Below are 14,711 nucleotides of genomic sequence, written 5' to 3' on the forward strand. Positions count from 1 at the left end.
GTATACAAAATAGAAGCCCTTCAAACACAGTTTCTTTCCTTCAAACAGTTTCTTTCCTTTAGTGGTTTAAACTTTTCACGTGTGTCTTTAACATATTCATTTGCAATACTGAATAAAATAAGTTGGATTTCATTATCCCTGTTTTCCTAGCAAGAGAAACACTGCTTGTTTTATCTATTAGCTGTTGACAGCAGCTCTCCGAAATAAGTAGTCTTTCTTTTATTGGGGAGATGGAAGACTGAACGCTGGAGATGTCGAGTGGTTCAAGTGAAGACCTGTCTAGGAGAGAAGCAGGAGGGGTAGGGCCCCCGTCTCCAGGGCTCGATACTCGGCCCCTTGGCCCTTTGGGAAGTGTCACAAGTCCTCCCCCTTGGGCTGGTGTCGTGGGAAGTAAACATACTGATCTTGGAACGTCTCAGTAAGTTAATGCCATTTGGCTGTCACTGTTATTCCAATATTACCTAGTAAGACCTGGCATGTAGAAATATCTTTACAGGAAAGTGTCTTTATAAAAAGTGTTTTTATTTAGCACTTATAATTAACTTGCAATTTGCATTTTATTTATGTCATATGAAATAAATTATAGTACAGCATAAAACCTTGGCACATCCCAGGTGGCTCAGTGGTAAAAGAATCCACCTGCCAACGCAGGAGACTCCAGTTTGACCCCTGGGTCAGGAAGATGCCCTGGAGGAGGAAATGGCACCCCACTCCAGTGTTCTTGCCTGGAGAACCCCATGGACAGAGGAACCTGGAGGGCTGTGGTCCATGAGGGTTGCAGAGTCCAACATGACTGAGCACGCGCACACACACAGACACATACATAAAACCTTAAAACCTTAATAACAAAAATACCTCTCTTTGGTTTATGCTTATTAATATACTTGTTAATGAAAACATGAAAGGAAGTGATATAATAACATCATATAATGAGAATTTTGTAATTCACACCTAATCACAAAATCCCATTCTATCCAAAACCAAATATTTAGAGTAATATTGTCTAATTCCAACTTAAAACAGGATTCTCTGAGGAAAAGCTCATCTTACTGTTTTCCGGTTAGTGTGCAGTATCAGCAGTACGACAGCAGAGGGCACCAAATCTCCATCTCAGTCTTAACACATTTTCTTGGTCGTTCATTTTCATGTTTCCTTCTTCCCTCCTTGCCTTCCTTTTTCCCTGCCTTCCTTCCCTTTCCCTAATCCTTAAAATCATTGACATTAAAACCCTGCTTTTTGAAATAGCGGATGGTGGGATTTACCTCCTTACTGAATTTTAGAATGTTTTAAAAGTACATTAAGACATCATTGTGTTTTTATTTGTTGAAACTTTTGTATTCAACATTATGCATCAGATTTCAGAAGTTCTTTTAAAGGTCCTTATTCAATAAAATATTCTATCCATAATCAAGAATAAAATTATTTATTCATTTTTCTTACAAATTTATTCTTAAATAATAAGCTGGTACTCTATACTTAGCAAATTAAAAATTATTATGTGTTTTGCATTTACCATTGGGTTTTACTTACCAAGACCATTTCATTTGTATATTCCTTATGATTTAGCTTTTCTGTTGGCCTTTTTCAAGTAAGTTTTAACGTTATTGCCTTAAGTACAGAGGCTTTTTTTTTCTCTCAAGCATATCATAGAAAATGGGCATTCTGCAAATATTTGCTGAGTTGAATTTAATCTTCCTCCATGATAATGCAAAAATGAGTTTGTGAGCACACATTTCAGATGTTCTTTAATAAAGGTGACAGAGCAAACATCCTAACATTCCTGTTAAAGAATTTCCAGGATCAGTTGGCCTGTTCTTGAAATTGTTAAGAATATAAGATGATTGAGTGAGTTGCTGCTGCTGCTAAGTCACTTCAGTTGTGTCCGACTCTGTGTGACCCCATAGACGGCAGCCCATCAGGCTCCCCCGTCCCTGGGATTCTCCAGGCAAGAACACTGGAGTGGGTTGCCATTTCCTTCTCCAATGTGTGAAAATGAAAAGTGAAAGTGAAGTCGCTCAGTCATGTCTGACTCGTAGCGACCGCATGGACTGCAGCCCACTAGGCTCCTCCATCCATGGGATTTTCTAGGCAAGAGTACTGGAGTGGCTTGCCATTGCCTTCTCCAGATTGAGTAAGTTAGTTGGCTCTATACATTGTATATCTTATGATTAAGCCCAGAGGTCCTTGGAGTTTGGTAGATGTTTTTGTTTATTTTTCTTTAGCTAATCTTAGTGTAATATACTGGATATCAGACATGCCAGTGATCAACTCTGCCATCTTCATGCATGTAGCTAATTTTTTTTTAAACTTTTTATTTTGTATTAGACTAGGATTTCTCTGGTGGCTCAGATGGTAAAGAATCTGCCTGCAATGTGAGAGATCTGGGTTCGAGCCCTGGGTAGGGAGATCCCCTGGAGAAGGAAATGGTAACCTGCTCCGGTATTCTTGCCTGGAAAATCCCATGGACAGAGAAGCCTGGTGGGCTACAGTCCGTGGGGTCACAAAGAGTCGATCGTGACTGACTGACTAACCCTATAGCCAGTTAACAATGTTGAGGTAGTTTCAGGTCAACAGCAAAGGGATTCAGCCATAGATACACATGTATCCATTCTCCTCCAACTCCAGTCTTGTCCAGGCTTCCAGGCAACGTTGAGCTGAGTTCTCTGTGCTGTACAGTAAGTCCTTGGTGGTTGTCTATTAAATATATCAGTGTGTGGTGGTTGTGGTTTAGCCGCTAAGTTGTGTCCAACTCTCGCGATCTGTGGACTGTAGCCCGCCAGGCGCCTCTGTCCATGGGATCCTCCAGGCAAGAATACTGGAGTGGGTTGCCATTTCCTTTTCCAGGGGCTCTTCCCGACCCAGGAATCAAACCCGGGTTTCTGCACTGCAGGCAGATTCTTCACCGACTGAGCTGTGAGGGACAGCAGTGTGTACATGGAGCTAAGATCTTACCCTCACAGCTTCGCGTGTGTCCGTATTCTGTTGTAATGAGACCTTGCTGGTCGGTGGAATCCGTGGTCAGGCGTTACAGGTCACTCGCGGGACTTGGCGCCGTTAGAAGCTGTAGTTCACCCACAGGACCCGGGCTTGAGCCGTTTCCTGCTCTCCTTCCCTCCTGCCTCCCTGTTCTCACCTGCTTTCACTGTCGTCTGCCTTCTCTCTCTTTTTCCCGCTGTGGATTCCCAGTGGATACAGTTGCTGCCACGGAGATACAATCAGCAGAGCCAAGAGGTTGATGCGGGCATGGCACACAGTCAGGCCCAGGTGCCAGGTGCCAGCCCCAGGTGACCTCTCAGTTGTCCGAGCACACAGGCTGGCACACCTCCCGGGGAGAGGCGGCCCCTGGGCAGGTCCCGGGTGCTGCAAGGGGCGCGTGGCTGGCATCAGAGGAGGGAGCTTTGAAGACGACCTCGTGTCCTCATTCTGGCGGTGTTTTCCTTCAGGCAACTCTTGCTGCTTCAATAATTACCGAACATGCTTGATTTAAAAAAATTTTTTTTCTGCTTTTTGATAGTAATGGTTCCTCTTTCTCCTAAAATAATTCTGTAGATTTTTAAACTGGAAAGACAGTATTTACTAAAGTCCTGTGTCTTACCTAATGTTGTTCCCTCAAACCTCGTGCCACGTCTGTCCACATAATATTGATATAAAATACATTTTGCTGTGACATAACCGGCCCTCAGGCCCAGCACAGTGCCCGGGTCATAGCAACAGCTCAGTATGTGTTAGCTCTTGTTGTTAACAGTTTTGATATTAATGATACTTTAGGTATAGTGTTTTTATTATAAACACATAATTTAATGTCTCGTTCAGCCCAGTTAGTGTCAGCAGGTGCCCAGCATCAAGCGTGGTGTTTGACGTCACGCCAGTGTTTGAGAAAGCAGATGCGAAAGCGGTGCAAGAAGTGAGGCGGTAGGCTGTCACCGCAGCCCGTCTTCCAATTCCTGGTGCTGTTGTATATTTCTGTCTCTCCTCATCGGGGTGGCCTCTGTCTCCTTCAAGCTTGTATTCATGACCTGGATCTATTCTTTTCAGCCAACACTGCTGGTAGATGAATAGTTATAAAATTAAATCTGATCATGTTACTCCTGTTATTAAAGTCTTTAGATCATAGTTCTCATACTTCGGGCTTCCCTGGTGGCTCACATAGTAAAGTGTCTGCCTGCAGTGCAGGAGACCCGCGTTTGATCCCTGGATCGGGAAGATCCCCTGGAGAAGGAAACCCACTCCAGTCCTCTTGCCTGGACAATCCCATGGATGGAGGAGCCTGATGGGCTAAAGAGTCGGACACGACTGAGCGCTTTCACTTTCTCTTTCTCTTTTTCTCGTGCTTTACTGTAGAAAGCCATGTCGGGTTTCCATTAGGCAGATTCTGATCCATTCCAAGAGACACGGATTCAGGTCTGATACCCAGCCCCAGAACCCGTTCTTTAGCAAGCATCCCTGATGTTCTCAGGGAGGCACTGCTTTGGTGGCTCCTGAGCCTGCACGAGAAAGTTCAGAAGCCTGAGTGTGGACCCCTGTGCTCTCAGCGAGCCACGCCTTGCATTCTTTGCCTTGGTCACCCACACCAGCACCCATCCTGTGCTGTCTCCTGCCTTCATGCCTTCTCACTTTTCTGCCCTTCCATAGTTCAAGTTGGCCCTGATGACCCGAGGTGGACTCAGTACTTTGTTTTTCTTATCGTAGCCTCCAGTGTCCTTTATTTGTAACACCATTCATACTGCATAGTCGTGTCATTATTTGTTAGTTTTGGGTCCATAGCTAGGAAATCATCTCACTTATCTTTGTATCCTTAGTGCCTGGCACGAACACGGATGAGTGCAGCGTAAAGGAATGAAATGCCGGGTGGGATTCCGGAAGTCTTGCTTTTTTTTTTTACTTCATATTTTGTGTAGTGGAAATTTACCATACTACTTACGCACGTTAGGTTCTTACTATAGTATGGAAATGATATTTATTTTCTACCTTCCTTTAAACACCATGTATTCAATTCAGAGCAGAGGCTTATACAAAGTGAACAGAATTAGTGATAATTCTGGAAATAAGTTTTGAAAGAGCAGCCACTTGAGCTGCTTCTTGGAGGGTGAGAAGAAGAATGGCTTGAGTGGCAGCAGTGAGAGTGAGAAAGGGGTGCCATCCTTGCAGGGGCCGCGCAGGGGCACGGAGGAGCCGCGAAGGGGCATGGGTGAGCCGCACAGGGGCCGCTCAGGGGCACAGACACCTTGGCCGCGCGGTTCTGGAAGGCACAGGTGGCTTCATTTGGTTTCACTGGAAGATGTAAGGTTGTAGTCAGAGATGAAATTGGAGGAGTAGGCAACCATCTGTTTTGGAGGCTGTTTTGTGCTTTGCAAATAAGTCTTTGTTTTGCAAAGATTTTACCCCTGGGTTATAAAATGCTGTTGAAGCCTCTCATGCAGGAAAGGAACGTAGTTAGGTGGGAGGAAGTCTGAGATAGAAGAGAGATCATGTAAAGGGAGTCAGTGTAACTTTGTGATAGACGAGTTGATTAGCAACTTAAAATAGTTTTACAAAGATTTTTATAGTGTTGTTTGTTTATTTCGCCAGGTACTCCGATAGGTGTGGGATTGCACACGATGAGTAAGACATAGTTCCTGTAGATTACGGGAACATGTAAATACATAAAGTAGCTAATTATATCAATACGGCCACGGTGTACAGGTTTGTGGTGTGTATAAAAAATGTTATGGGAACTGGGTTCGCTGTGGATTAACTTTCCCTGGGAGAATCAGGATCTTGATGGAAGAGAAGGAGTTGGAATGGAGCGAAGAAGAGTATTTTGGGTAAAGAAAGAAGGGGATCAGGGAGTGAGGAAGTGTGGTTACGGCGCTGGAACCTGTTAAAGCGGGAGAGTCCTTGGCATCGAGTTGTAATGGACCTTGAATATTGTGCTGAGGGATTTAGCATTTTACCCAAGAACTGTATTTTCTGTTTATGAAAATACATGTTGCTCACAGACAGTGTAAGAAACATATAGAAATAAGGAGAGAGCGTGGGTCTGGTGCGACCGCATCGCAAAGAGCGAGAGGGACGTTCCGTGTGTGTCTTTCCAGTGCCCTCCCCGCGCGCAGGGGTGTGTGTGTGTGTGTGTGTGTGTGTGTGCACGCGTGCGCGCTCATGTGTGCGCAGGTGCACGGTCGGGTGCTAAAGAAACGAAGCCAGAGTGTCCACTCTGTTGTACGGCATGTGTGTGTGTGTGCGCGCTCATGTGTAATCTTATCTCACTTAAAATTGACATACGGGCATTTTGCCATGTGGTTAAATGTGCCAAGGAAGCATGATTTGTATTGATTACAGTATTTATTATATGATCATGCTTAAATTATTTATTTCCTTATTGTTAGATTATTTAGGTTGTTTTCAATCTAAAATAATGGGTACTGTTTCACCAAACACCTTTGCACATAAATCTTTAATTTCTATTTAGGATAGGGTTCTAGAAATAAATGTACTGGTCAAACAGTGTTAAGGGCTCATACGCCCCTCTTCTGAAAGGGCTGCTGTTGAAAGTCCTGCCTGCAGCATGTGGGTTTGACTTTCATTGTACTCCTGGCTAAGCGATTTTTTGTGTGTTTCAGTTCAGTTCAGTTCAGTCACTCAGTCGTGTCCGACTCTCCGCGACCCCATGAATCACAGCACGCCAGGCCTCCCTGTCCATCACCAACTCCCGGAGTACACTCAAACTCATGTCCACAGAGTCGGCGATGCCATCCAGCCATCTCATTCTCGGTCGTCCCCTTCTCCTCCCGCCCCCAACCTTTCCCAGCATCAGAGTCTTTTCCAGTGAGTCAACTCGTCGCATGAGGTGGCCAAAGTATTGCAGTTTCAGCTTTAGCATCAGTCCCTCCAATGAACATCCAGGATTGATCTCCTTTAGAATGGACTGGTTGGATCTCCTTGCAGTATAAGGGACTCTCAAGAGTCTTCTCCAACACCACAGTTCAAAAGCATCGATTCTTCGGCAATCAGCCTTCTTCACAGTCCAACTCTCACATCCATACATGACCACGGGAAAAACCATTGCCTTGACTAGACGGACCTTGGTTGGCAAAGTAATGTCTCTGCTTACTGTTTGTTAATTTTATAAATGGGATCTGGTGATTTTTTAACTGTTATTTCCTCAGCATCTGCTTTGAGTCGGTTTTCCCTTGTATTCCTTGACTATTTGTCTCTTTTATTGTGAATTGTCCTCTTTCCCTTTTATTTTGGCACTCATTTTTTTATATAGATTGTAACTTTATCAGTCTTATTTGTGGCACATTTTTATTCCTATTTCTTACTTGCCGTCAATTTTTCTAGTAGTGAATTTGAAATTTAGGTCTGTGTGGCAAGTCCTTTCCATCTTGAGATCAGATATATTCACCTATATTTTGATTTAGTTTTTTAATTTTGTATTTTTCATTTCTCTTAATAACCCATGATAATGGGACAGTTTTTTGGCAGAAGACTGACCTGATTAGATTTGCTTTTCAGAAGGAAGTCTTGTGGCTCGGCAGAGGTTGGGTGGGAGTAAGGAGAGACAAAGCGTGGTGAATCCGTTTTGGAAGAGAGAAAAGAAAGGTCTGGACGTGGTGGTGGTGATGGTGGCGACAGAGGAGAATGATTCTCAACCCATGACTTGCAGCAGGTTTAGTGGGAGGGTGGAGGTTAGGACACATAAAATACAAGGTTCTGTGGGACATCCAGGTAAAAGCAGTGGGAGATACAAGATTGAAACTCCTTCAGGAGCTGGTCTGGCTGGTGATGGAAATTAGGGAGCCATTACAAATAGGTGATAGTTCTATTGTGGGAGAAAGAATGCGTTTTCAAGGCATCTAACTGAGTGGTCAGAATTAGAAGGTTCAGCAAGAAGGTATTCTCTGGTAATCTCTTTTTATACTTTCTCTTTCTCTTAGCAAAATCAACAGTGTCAGAAATAATGAATGTGGTTAGAGATATGCAAAGAGATTAATGAGGAGAGGGACCAAAGAGTTTCCACTGGATTAATCTGCTGCTTTCCTTACCTTTGGCTAAAGGGGCAGTAGACTGGGAAAGAACTAGAAGAAGGAACCTGGTCAAACTTTTGAAGAATTCAAGTAGGCTTGAGCACGTTCTCTGTTGAGGAGAAGAATCTGCGAACAGGGAGAGATTGAGGGTAAAGTGAGAGAGAAATTTGGTGCAGCAACAAAAAGGATGATTAGCTGCGATGAGTGGACTGTTCTTTCAGCTGGGACAGTAGTAGCCGATTCTCGGACGGAGAATTTGCGTTCAAGTTACTGAAACAGTTTTTAACCTGCTCTATGAGTAGAAAGACTCCCTGCTTCAATAATACAATTTCATTTCTTTTTAAAAAAAACTGACAATTTTATAATTATTTCAGCTTGGCGTTCTTCTAATTTTAAGTTCATACCTTTTACATGCTGCTGATTGACAAAGCTGCCTTGTTCCTTTTAATGATATAGGTACCTAAAAAAACAGTTTAATAAGCATCTAAAGTCCTTCAACTATGTATTGTTCATTAATGAAGGCATGACATGAAATACTTTGAATTATAACCATCTTTTCAAAATATCTGTTGCAGGGAAATTTACCTAAATATTCTCATAACTCCCTGATGGTTCAAGCAATAAAGACAAATCTAACAGACCCGGACATACACGTGCTCTTCTTTGATGTGGAAGCGCTGATTATTCAGCTCTTGACTGAAGAAGCCTCTAGGCCGAATACGACGCTTATTTCCCCCGAGAATCTGCAGAAAGCATCTGGCAGTTCAGACAAAGGGGGCTCTTTTCTAACCGGAAAACGAGCAGCAGTCCTCTTCCAGCAAGTGAAGGAAACCATCAAAGAGAACATAAAGGAGCACCTCCTGGATGACGACGATGAGGATGACGAGGCGGTGCGGCAGGGGCGGGAGGAGAGCGACCCTGAGTATCGGGCCAGCAAGTCCAAGCCGCTGACCCTGCTGGAGTATAACCTGACGATGGACACCGCGAAGCTGTTCATGTCCTGCCTCCACGCCTGGGGTTTGAACGAGGTCCTGGACGAAGTGTGTCTCGACCGCCTGGGGATGCTGAAGCCCCACTGCACGGTGTCCTTTGGCCTCTTATCGCGAGGAGGTCACATGTCCCTGATGCTTCCGGGTTATAACCAGGTGGCTTGTAAACTGTCCCGCGGGAAAGCCGAAGTGGGAAGGACGCTGGCGGCCACCGAGGGCGTCGGGAAGGGGACCTATGGCTTGTCCCGGGCCGTCACCACGCAGCACCTCCTGTCTGTCATATCTTTGGCAAACACCTTGATGAGTATGACCAATGCAACTTTTATTGGTGATCATATGAAGAAGGGCCCTACCAGGTGTGACCTTGATAGCTTGATTTTTATCCTTATGATGCAGAAAAAAAGAAACCTGTTTTCTTTTTATCACGTCTTATTACCTTTTTTTGCAGTGAGGGGGGACTCTACACACCTTGGCATTTTTGTGTCATCTCGGTGTTTCCCCTTTAAATTTTAGCTACAGTACACATGGCTTAAAATATAATCAAATTGTACAGTTTTATCTGTACTCAGACAAAAAGCAACTAAATAAGTAGCTATCTTAAAAAAATACTGGAATGAAAGAGTTGGTCAGAGTTCAGCTTTCACAAATAACTTATAGACTAGCTCTTCAGTAAATATAATCTTGGATTATATCTGCCTGTAGTTGGCACTGACATTTAATTCAAGGGGCACATTTGGTTAAAATGCTTCTCTTTATTGTGACCCGTGTGTAGTGAATGGTAAGTGTTCAGTGATTGGTTTCAGAAATTTTGTCAGAAGTATCGTCAGAATTTCTCAATGGGAAAAGAAAACAACTTTTTTAAATGCGGAAGAGTATTCTTTTAATATTTCTAGAATACTTAGCCTGAATTAATATTTCTCATTTTCCAGAAGTCACGAAGACAACTTTTTAAACTCTGGTTTTATTATACTTTATTGAGAGTTGACCACATTTTTTTTTTTTTAATCTAGCAACTACTAAAGTGGCACTTCCCTAGTGTCTGGCTCTGTTGTAAGCACTTTACAAATATGATTTCCTTAATGCTCTTAACCCTGTAAGGTGGGTACTCTTATTATCCTTTTGTTACAGATGATAGAGCTGAGACAAGGAGGAGAAGTAACTTGTCCAAGGTCACACAAGTAGTAAGTGGTAGAACCAGAATTCAAAAGGGAACAGGCGGCAGTGGAAGCCAAGATTTCTTAATGCCTTACTGTCTTTTTCAGACTTTAGGGTTGAATTATTTGAAATTTGTATATATTTTATTTATTTTTTTAATTATTTTTTATTGCAGGCTAATTATTTTACAATATTATATTGGTTTATTTATTTTAAATTGAAAGTAATTGGTACAGTATTGGTTTGGTTTCTGCCAAACATCAGCATGAATCAGCCATGGGTACACACATGTCCCCTCCCTCTTGAACCTCCCCCTACTTCCCTCCCCACCCCACTCCTGTAGGTTGTTACAGAGCCCTGGTTTGAGTTCCCTGAGTCATGCAGCAGATTCCCATTGGCTGACTATTTTACATATGGTAATTATGGAACTCAGTATATTGTTCCATAAATTCATTTGGACCAATGATACAGAGTGGGCTGAAATATCAGCATAATAATATTGAAAAATAAGGGCTAATTATCATATTTATCTGTTAGTGGTATTAGATTAAATATTTCTTAAACTAGTTTAAAGCATAAACTGTAGATGTAAAAGTTCTACTTGCTATTTGCTAATCATTTAATTTCTGTATTAAAATCTGAAATGGAAAATGTTAATAGGTACAAAGCAAAAAAAAACAACAACACAAAAAACCCTATCTTTTTGGTACAGCAAATTGAAAGGGTCTGTATGTGTTTCTGTTGCAATTCATTTGGAACTAGGAAGCTTAATATTTTAAGTGGCTCTGGAATTATGAAACTACGAATGTGTATATATACATGTATTTTCTTCTTCTTTTTAAAGGCCACCTAGACCAAGCACCCCAGACCTTTCTAAGGCAAGAGGTTCCCCTCCAACTTCCAGTCATATTGTGCAAGGACAGATTAAACAAGGTAAAATTAAATCTAATATAAGTAATTGACATGACATTTCAGCTCTAGAAACTGAGGAGGCATAGCTAATGTATAATCATAACATTTTGTTTGTCTCAGATTGTTAAAGAAAGAAAAGTTGTTATATTCCAGATGTAAATATGGATAATTAAGATGTCAGTTAAAAATAAATCAGATTTATTTAGAAATTGATAAATGAGTGTATTTCACATAATTTTATTGTACTGTCTTTGGCCTAATTTTTATGCATTAGGGGCACCTTAACTTGACAATGCTAGTGCCCTTAATTGTGTGTATCTTGAGTCTATAAATTATACACCTATTTTTTAACTACATTTAGAAATGTTTACATTCATGCTTCCCTACTATAGCTATTCTTCTGTCATTTGCTGGTAGCGCATGCATTATAATTCACAGTGGAAATTCTTCCTCTTTTTATTTAATCATTATGTACTTTAACTTTTGTCTGTAGCTTTATTTTTTATTATGGGTTAGAAGAAAGATTGAGTTTTTCTTCCTTTATTTATATCCAGTGTTTGGTTTTGATAAATAAATCTGCTATGAACATTCTTGTATTCGAACCTTACTAAGTTTTTCTGTTGCATGTGTAACTAGAAGTGGAATTTCTGCATATATTTATCTTCAGTTTTAATTGTAGATAATGCTAACATCTTTTCCTATGAAAGACAAATATACATCCATCAAACTAGCTAAGGGGGAAAAGATGGAAAATATTGTGTTAGGTCGGGGATGAATCAATGAAATGAGACCCCTCATACATAGTTGGTGAGATATCCTAGCCAGTGCTTAATGTTTTCCATGTTTTTTACTTTAGCCATTTTGGTATGGCTAGTATATCTAATTGGAGAAGGAAATGGCAACCCACTCCAGTATTCTTGCCTGGAGAATCCCAGGGATGGGGGAGCCTGGTGGGCTTCCATCTATGGGGTCACACAGAGTCGGACACGACTGAAGTGACTTGGCAGTATATCTAGTATATCTCTATTTTTCATTCTTGGTTACTGTTTTTGTGTATTTTAAGAAATTGCCCTGATATTCCTACTCTCATATGAGGATATTCTTCACTGTTTTCTTTTAGAAATTTTCTTATTTTACCATTCTTGTTTAGATCTACAATCTGCCTAGACTTTACTTTTGTGTGTTGTATGAAGCAAGGGGTCCTATTTCTATTTTACTTCCATTATGATCCCAAGCTTGTACAGCATGATTTATTAAAGAGATGATTCTTTCCCCACTGCTTTGCCGGGCCATCTTTGTCATGAATAAAGTGTGCTTATATATGTAGTTTGTTTCTGAGCTGTTTGAGCACATTGGTTTGTTTGTGTATCCTTGTGCCTTAATTACAGTGGCTCTGTAATAAGATGATATTTAATAGATCAAGTCTGCCTTCCTGTTCTTCTTAAAGAATATCTTGGCTGTTCTTGTCCCTTTGAATTTCAGTATAAACTTTAGAACCTTTTTATTATTGTCACAAAGACCTATTTTAACTTCAGTTTTATTGAATTTGTAGATCATTTTATAGGAGAGTTATTATCTTAATGGGATTCACTCCTTTAATGCATCAACTTGATATATCTCTACATTTATTTAGGTTTTATTTAGCTATCATAACTCTGGTATATAGTTTTCTACATTGAGGCCTTATGTTTCTTTTGTTAGATTTATTCCTAGATAATTAGATTTTAAAAATATTCTTGTAACTGATGATAAATTTCTTCATTTTCCATCCCTCTGATATAGAAATGCAGTTGATTTTTGTATATTGACCATGTATCACAGCATCTTGCAAAATTCAACCTATTAAGGTAGTACTATTCTGTAGGTTCTTTTGATCACATGGAAAATCATATGGAACAACTTCTTTATTCCCAGTATTAAAGGGAGAACTTTTAAGCTTTCATAATTATGATACTTCCTATATGCTTTTATAGATAGCTTAAGAAATTAGCTCTACTATTCTCTTTGCTCAGTATTTATCACCAGTGCATGCTGGGTTCTTTTTCATTATTTATTTACTTACTTTTGGATGTGTTGAGTCCTCCTTGCTGCAGGAAGACTTCTCTCTCCTCGTGGCGCGCGGGGGCTGCCCCCTGGGGGCGGTGCACGGGCTCCTCACTGCGGAGGCTGCTCTTGTTGCGGAGCACAGCTGCAGGCGTGCGGGCTTCAGCAGCTGTGGAACGTGGGCCCAGTAGTTTCGGCTCCCAGGCTCTGGAGCACAGGCTCAGCAGTTGTGGTAAACAGGCTTAGTTAGTTACTCCGTGGCATGTGGGATCCTCCTGGACCAGGGGTTGAACCAGTGTCCATCGCATTGCAAGGCAGATTCTTCACCACTGTCTCCAGGGATGCCCTGGTTATTACTAATTTTATAAACTTCTTAAAAATTGAGGATTATTTACTGATTTTTTAGCCCTTATTTCTTTCGAATGTATGCCAAAAATCATGTCATCTGTAATAAAGACAATTTTATTTGTTTTTAATTGGTATGCATTTTATTTTTCTTACTTTATTGCACGGGTTAACATAAAGATGTTGAAGTAGAACTGACATCCTTGCTTCATTCCCAATCTTAGGGATAAAACATTCAGTCTTTTACTATTAAATATGATGTTAGCTGTAAGTTTTTCTTAGATGAGCTGAATAGTTCCCGCCCATTCCTAGTTTGCAGAGATTTTAAAATTATGAATGAATGTTAGATTTTGTCACATTTCTGCATTTGTTGAAATTATCAAATGAATTTTCTCTTTTATTTTCTTAATAAGTACAAGAACATTGACTTCTGAGTTTTTAAAAAACCTTTCAATCCTGGGGAAGGTCATACTTGGTCATGATTAATTATGCCTTTTATAGATTATTGGATATAATTTGTTAAAATTTTGTTAACAGTTTTTATGTTAATGGTCTTGAGGGATTTTGGATCTAGAGTTTTCATTTCAATAATATATTTCTTCAGTTTTGGTAACAGGATAGTGCTGATCTCACAGAGTGACATAGGATATTATCCTCTTTGCTTTGCTATTTTTTTGGGGGGGATGGGCATGTGTAAAATTGATACTTTTTTTGGTTGTTTACTTTTTACTTCTTTGATCTATTTTACCAGTGAAAGTATGTAGGCATAGAAGTTTCTTTATGGAAAGATTTTTAACTACAAATTTAAATGCTTAGAACTATTTAGGATTTTTTAAAAATTCATCTTGGGTGAACATTGATGATTGTTGTTGTTGTTGAATCACTAAGTCATGTCCGACTCTTTGCTATCTCATGAACTAGAGCACGCCAGGCCTCCCTGTCCTTCATCATCTCCTGGGGTTCACTCACACTCATGTCCATTGAGTCGGTGATGCCATCCAACCATGTCATCCTCTGTCGCCCCCTTCTCCTCCTGCCCTCAATCTTTCCCAGCATCAGGGTTTTTCCACTGAGTTGGCTCTTCACATTAGGTGGTAAAAGTATTGGAGCTTCAGTTCCAGCAGCACTCCTTCCAATGAATATTCAAGGTTGATTTGCCTTAGGATTGACTGGTTTCATCTCCTTGCTGTCCAGGGGACTCTCAAGAGTCTTCTCCAGCACCACAATTTGAAAGCATCCATTCTTCAGTGCTCAGCCTTCT

The 14,711-nt window shown here is 40.9% G+C and overlaps 1 protein-coding gene across 5 annotated transcripts in view; it reads left to right on the plus strand.

Annotated features, from left to right (window-relative positions):
- WDR7 (WD repeat domain 7) overlaps nt 1–14,711 on the plus strand; it is a 345,084-nt gene that overhangs the window by 100,997 nt on the left and 229,376 nt on the right. For all 5 annotated transcript variants that reach the window (XM_055417429.2, XM_055417428.2, XM_055417427.2 and 2 more), the window contains exons 15-16: nt 8,582–9,351; nt 10,995–11,083. In XM_055417429.2, coding sequence (XP_055273404.1) covers nt 8,582–9,351; nt 10,995–11,083 — 859 coding nt within the window. The remainder of the gene's footprint in view (nt 1–8,581; nt 9,352–10,994; nt 11,084–14,711) is intronic.

Source organism: Moschus berezovskii, chromosome 28, assembly GCF_049115385.1.
Source record: "Moschus berezovskii isolate FMDL1 chromosome 28, NW_MosBer_1.0, whole genome shotgun sequence".
Lineage (NCBI taxonomy): Eukaryota > Metazoa > Chordata > Mammalia > Artiodactyla > Moschidae > Moschus > Moschus berezovskii.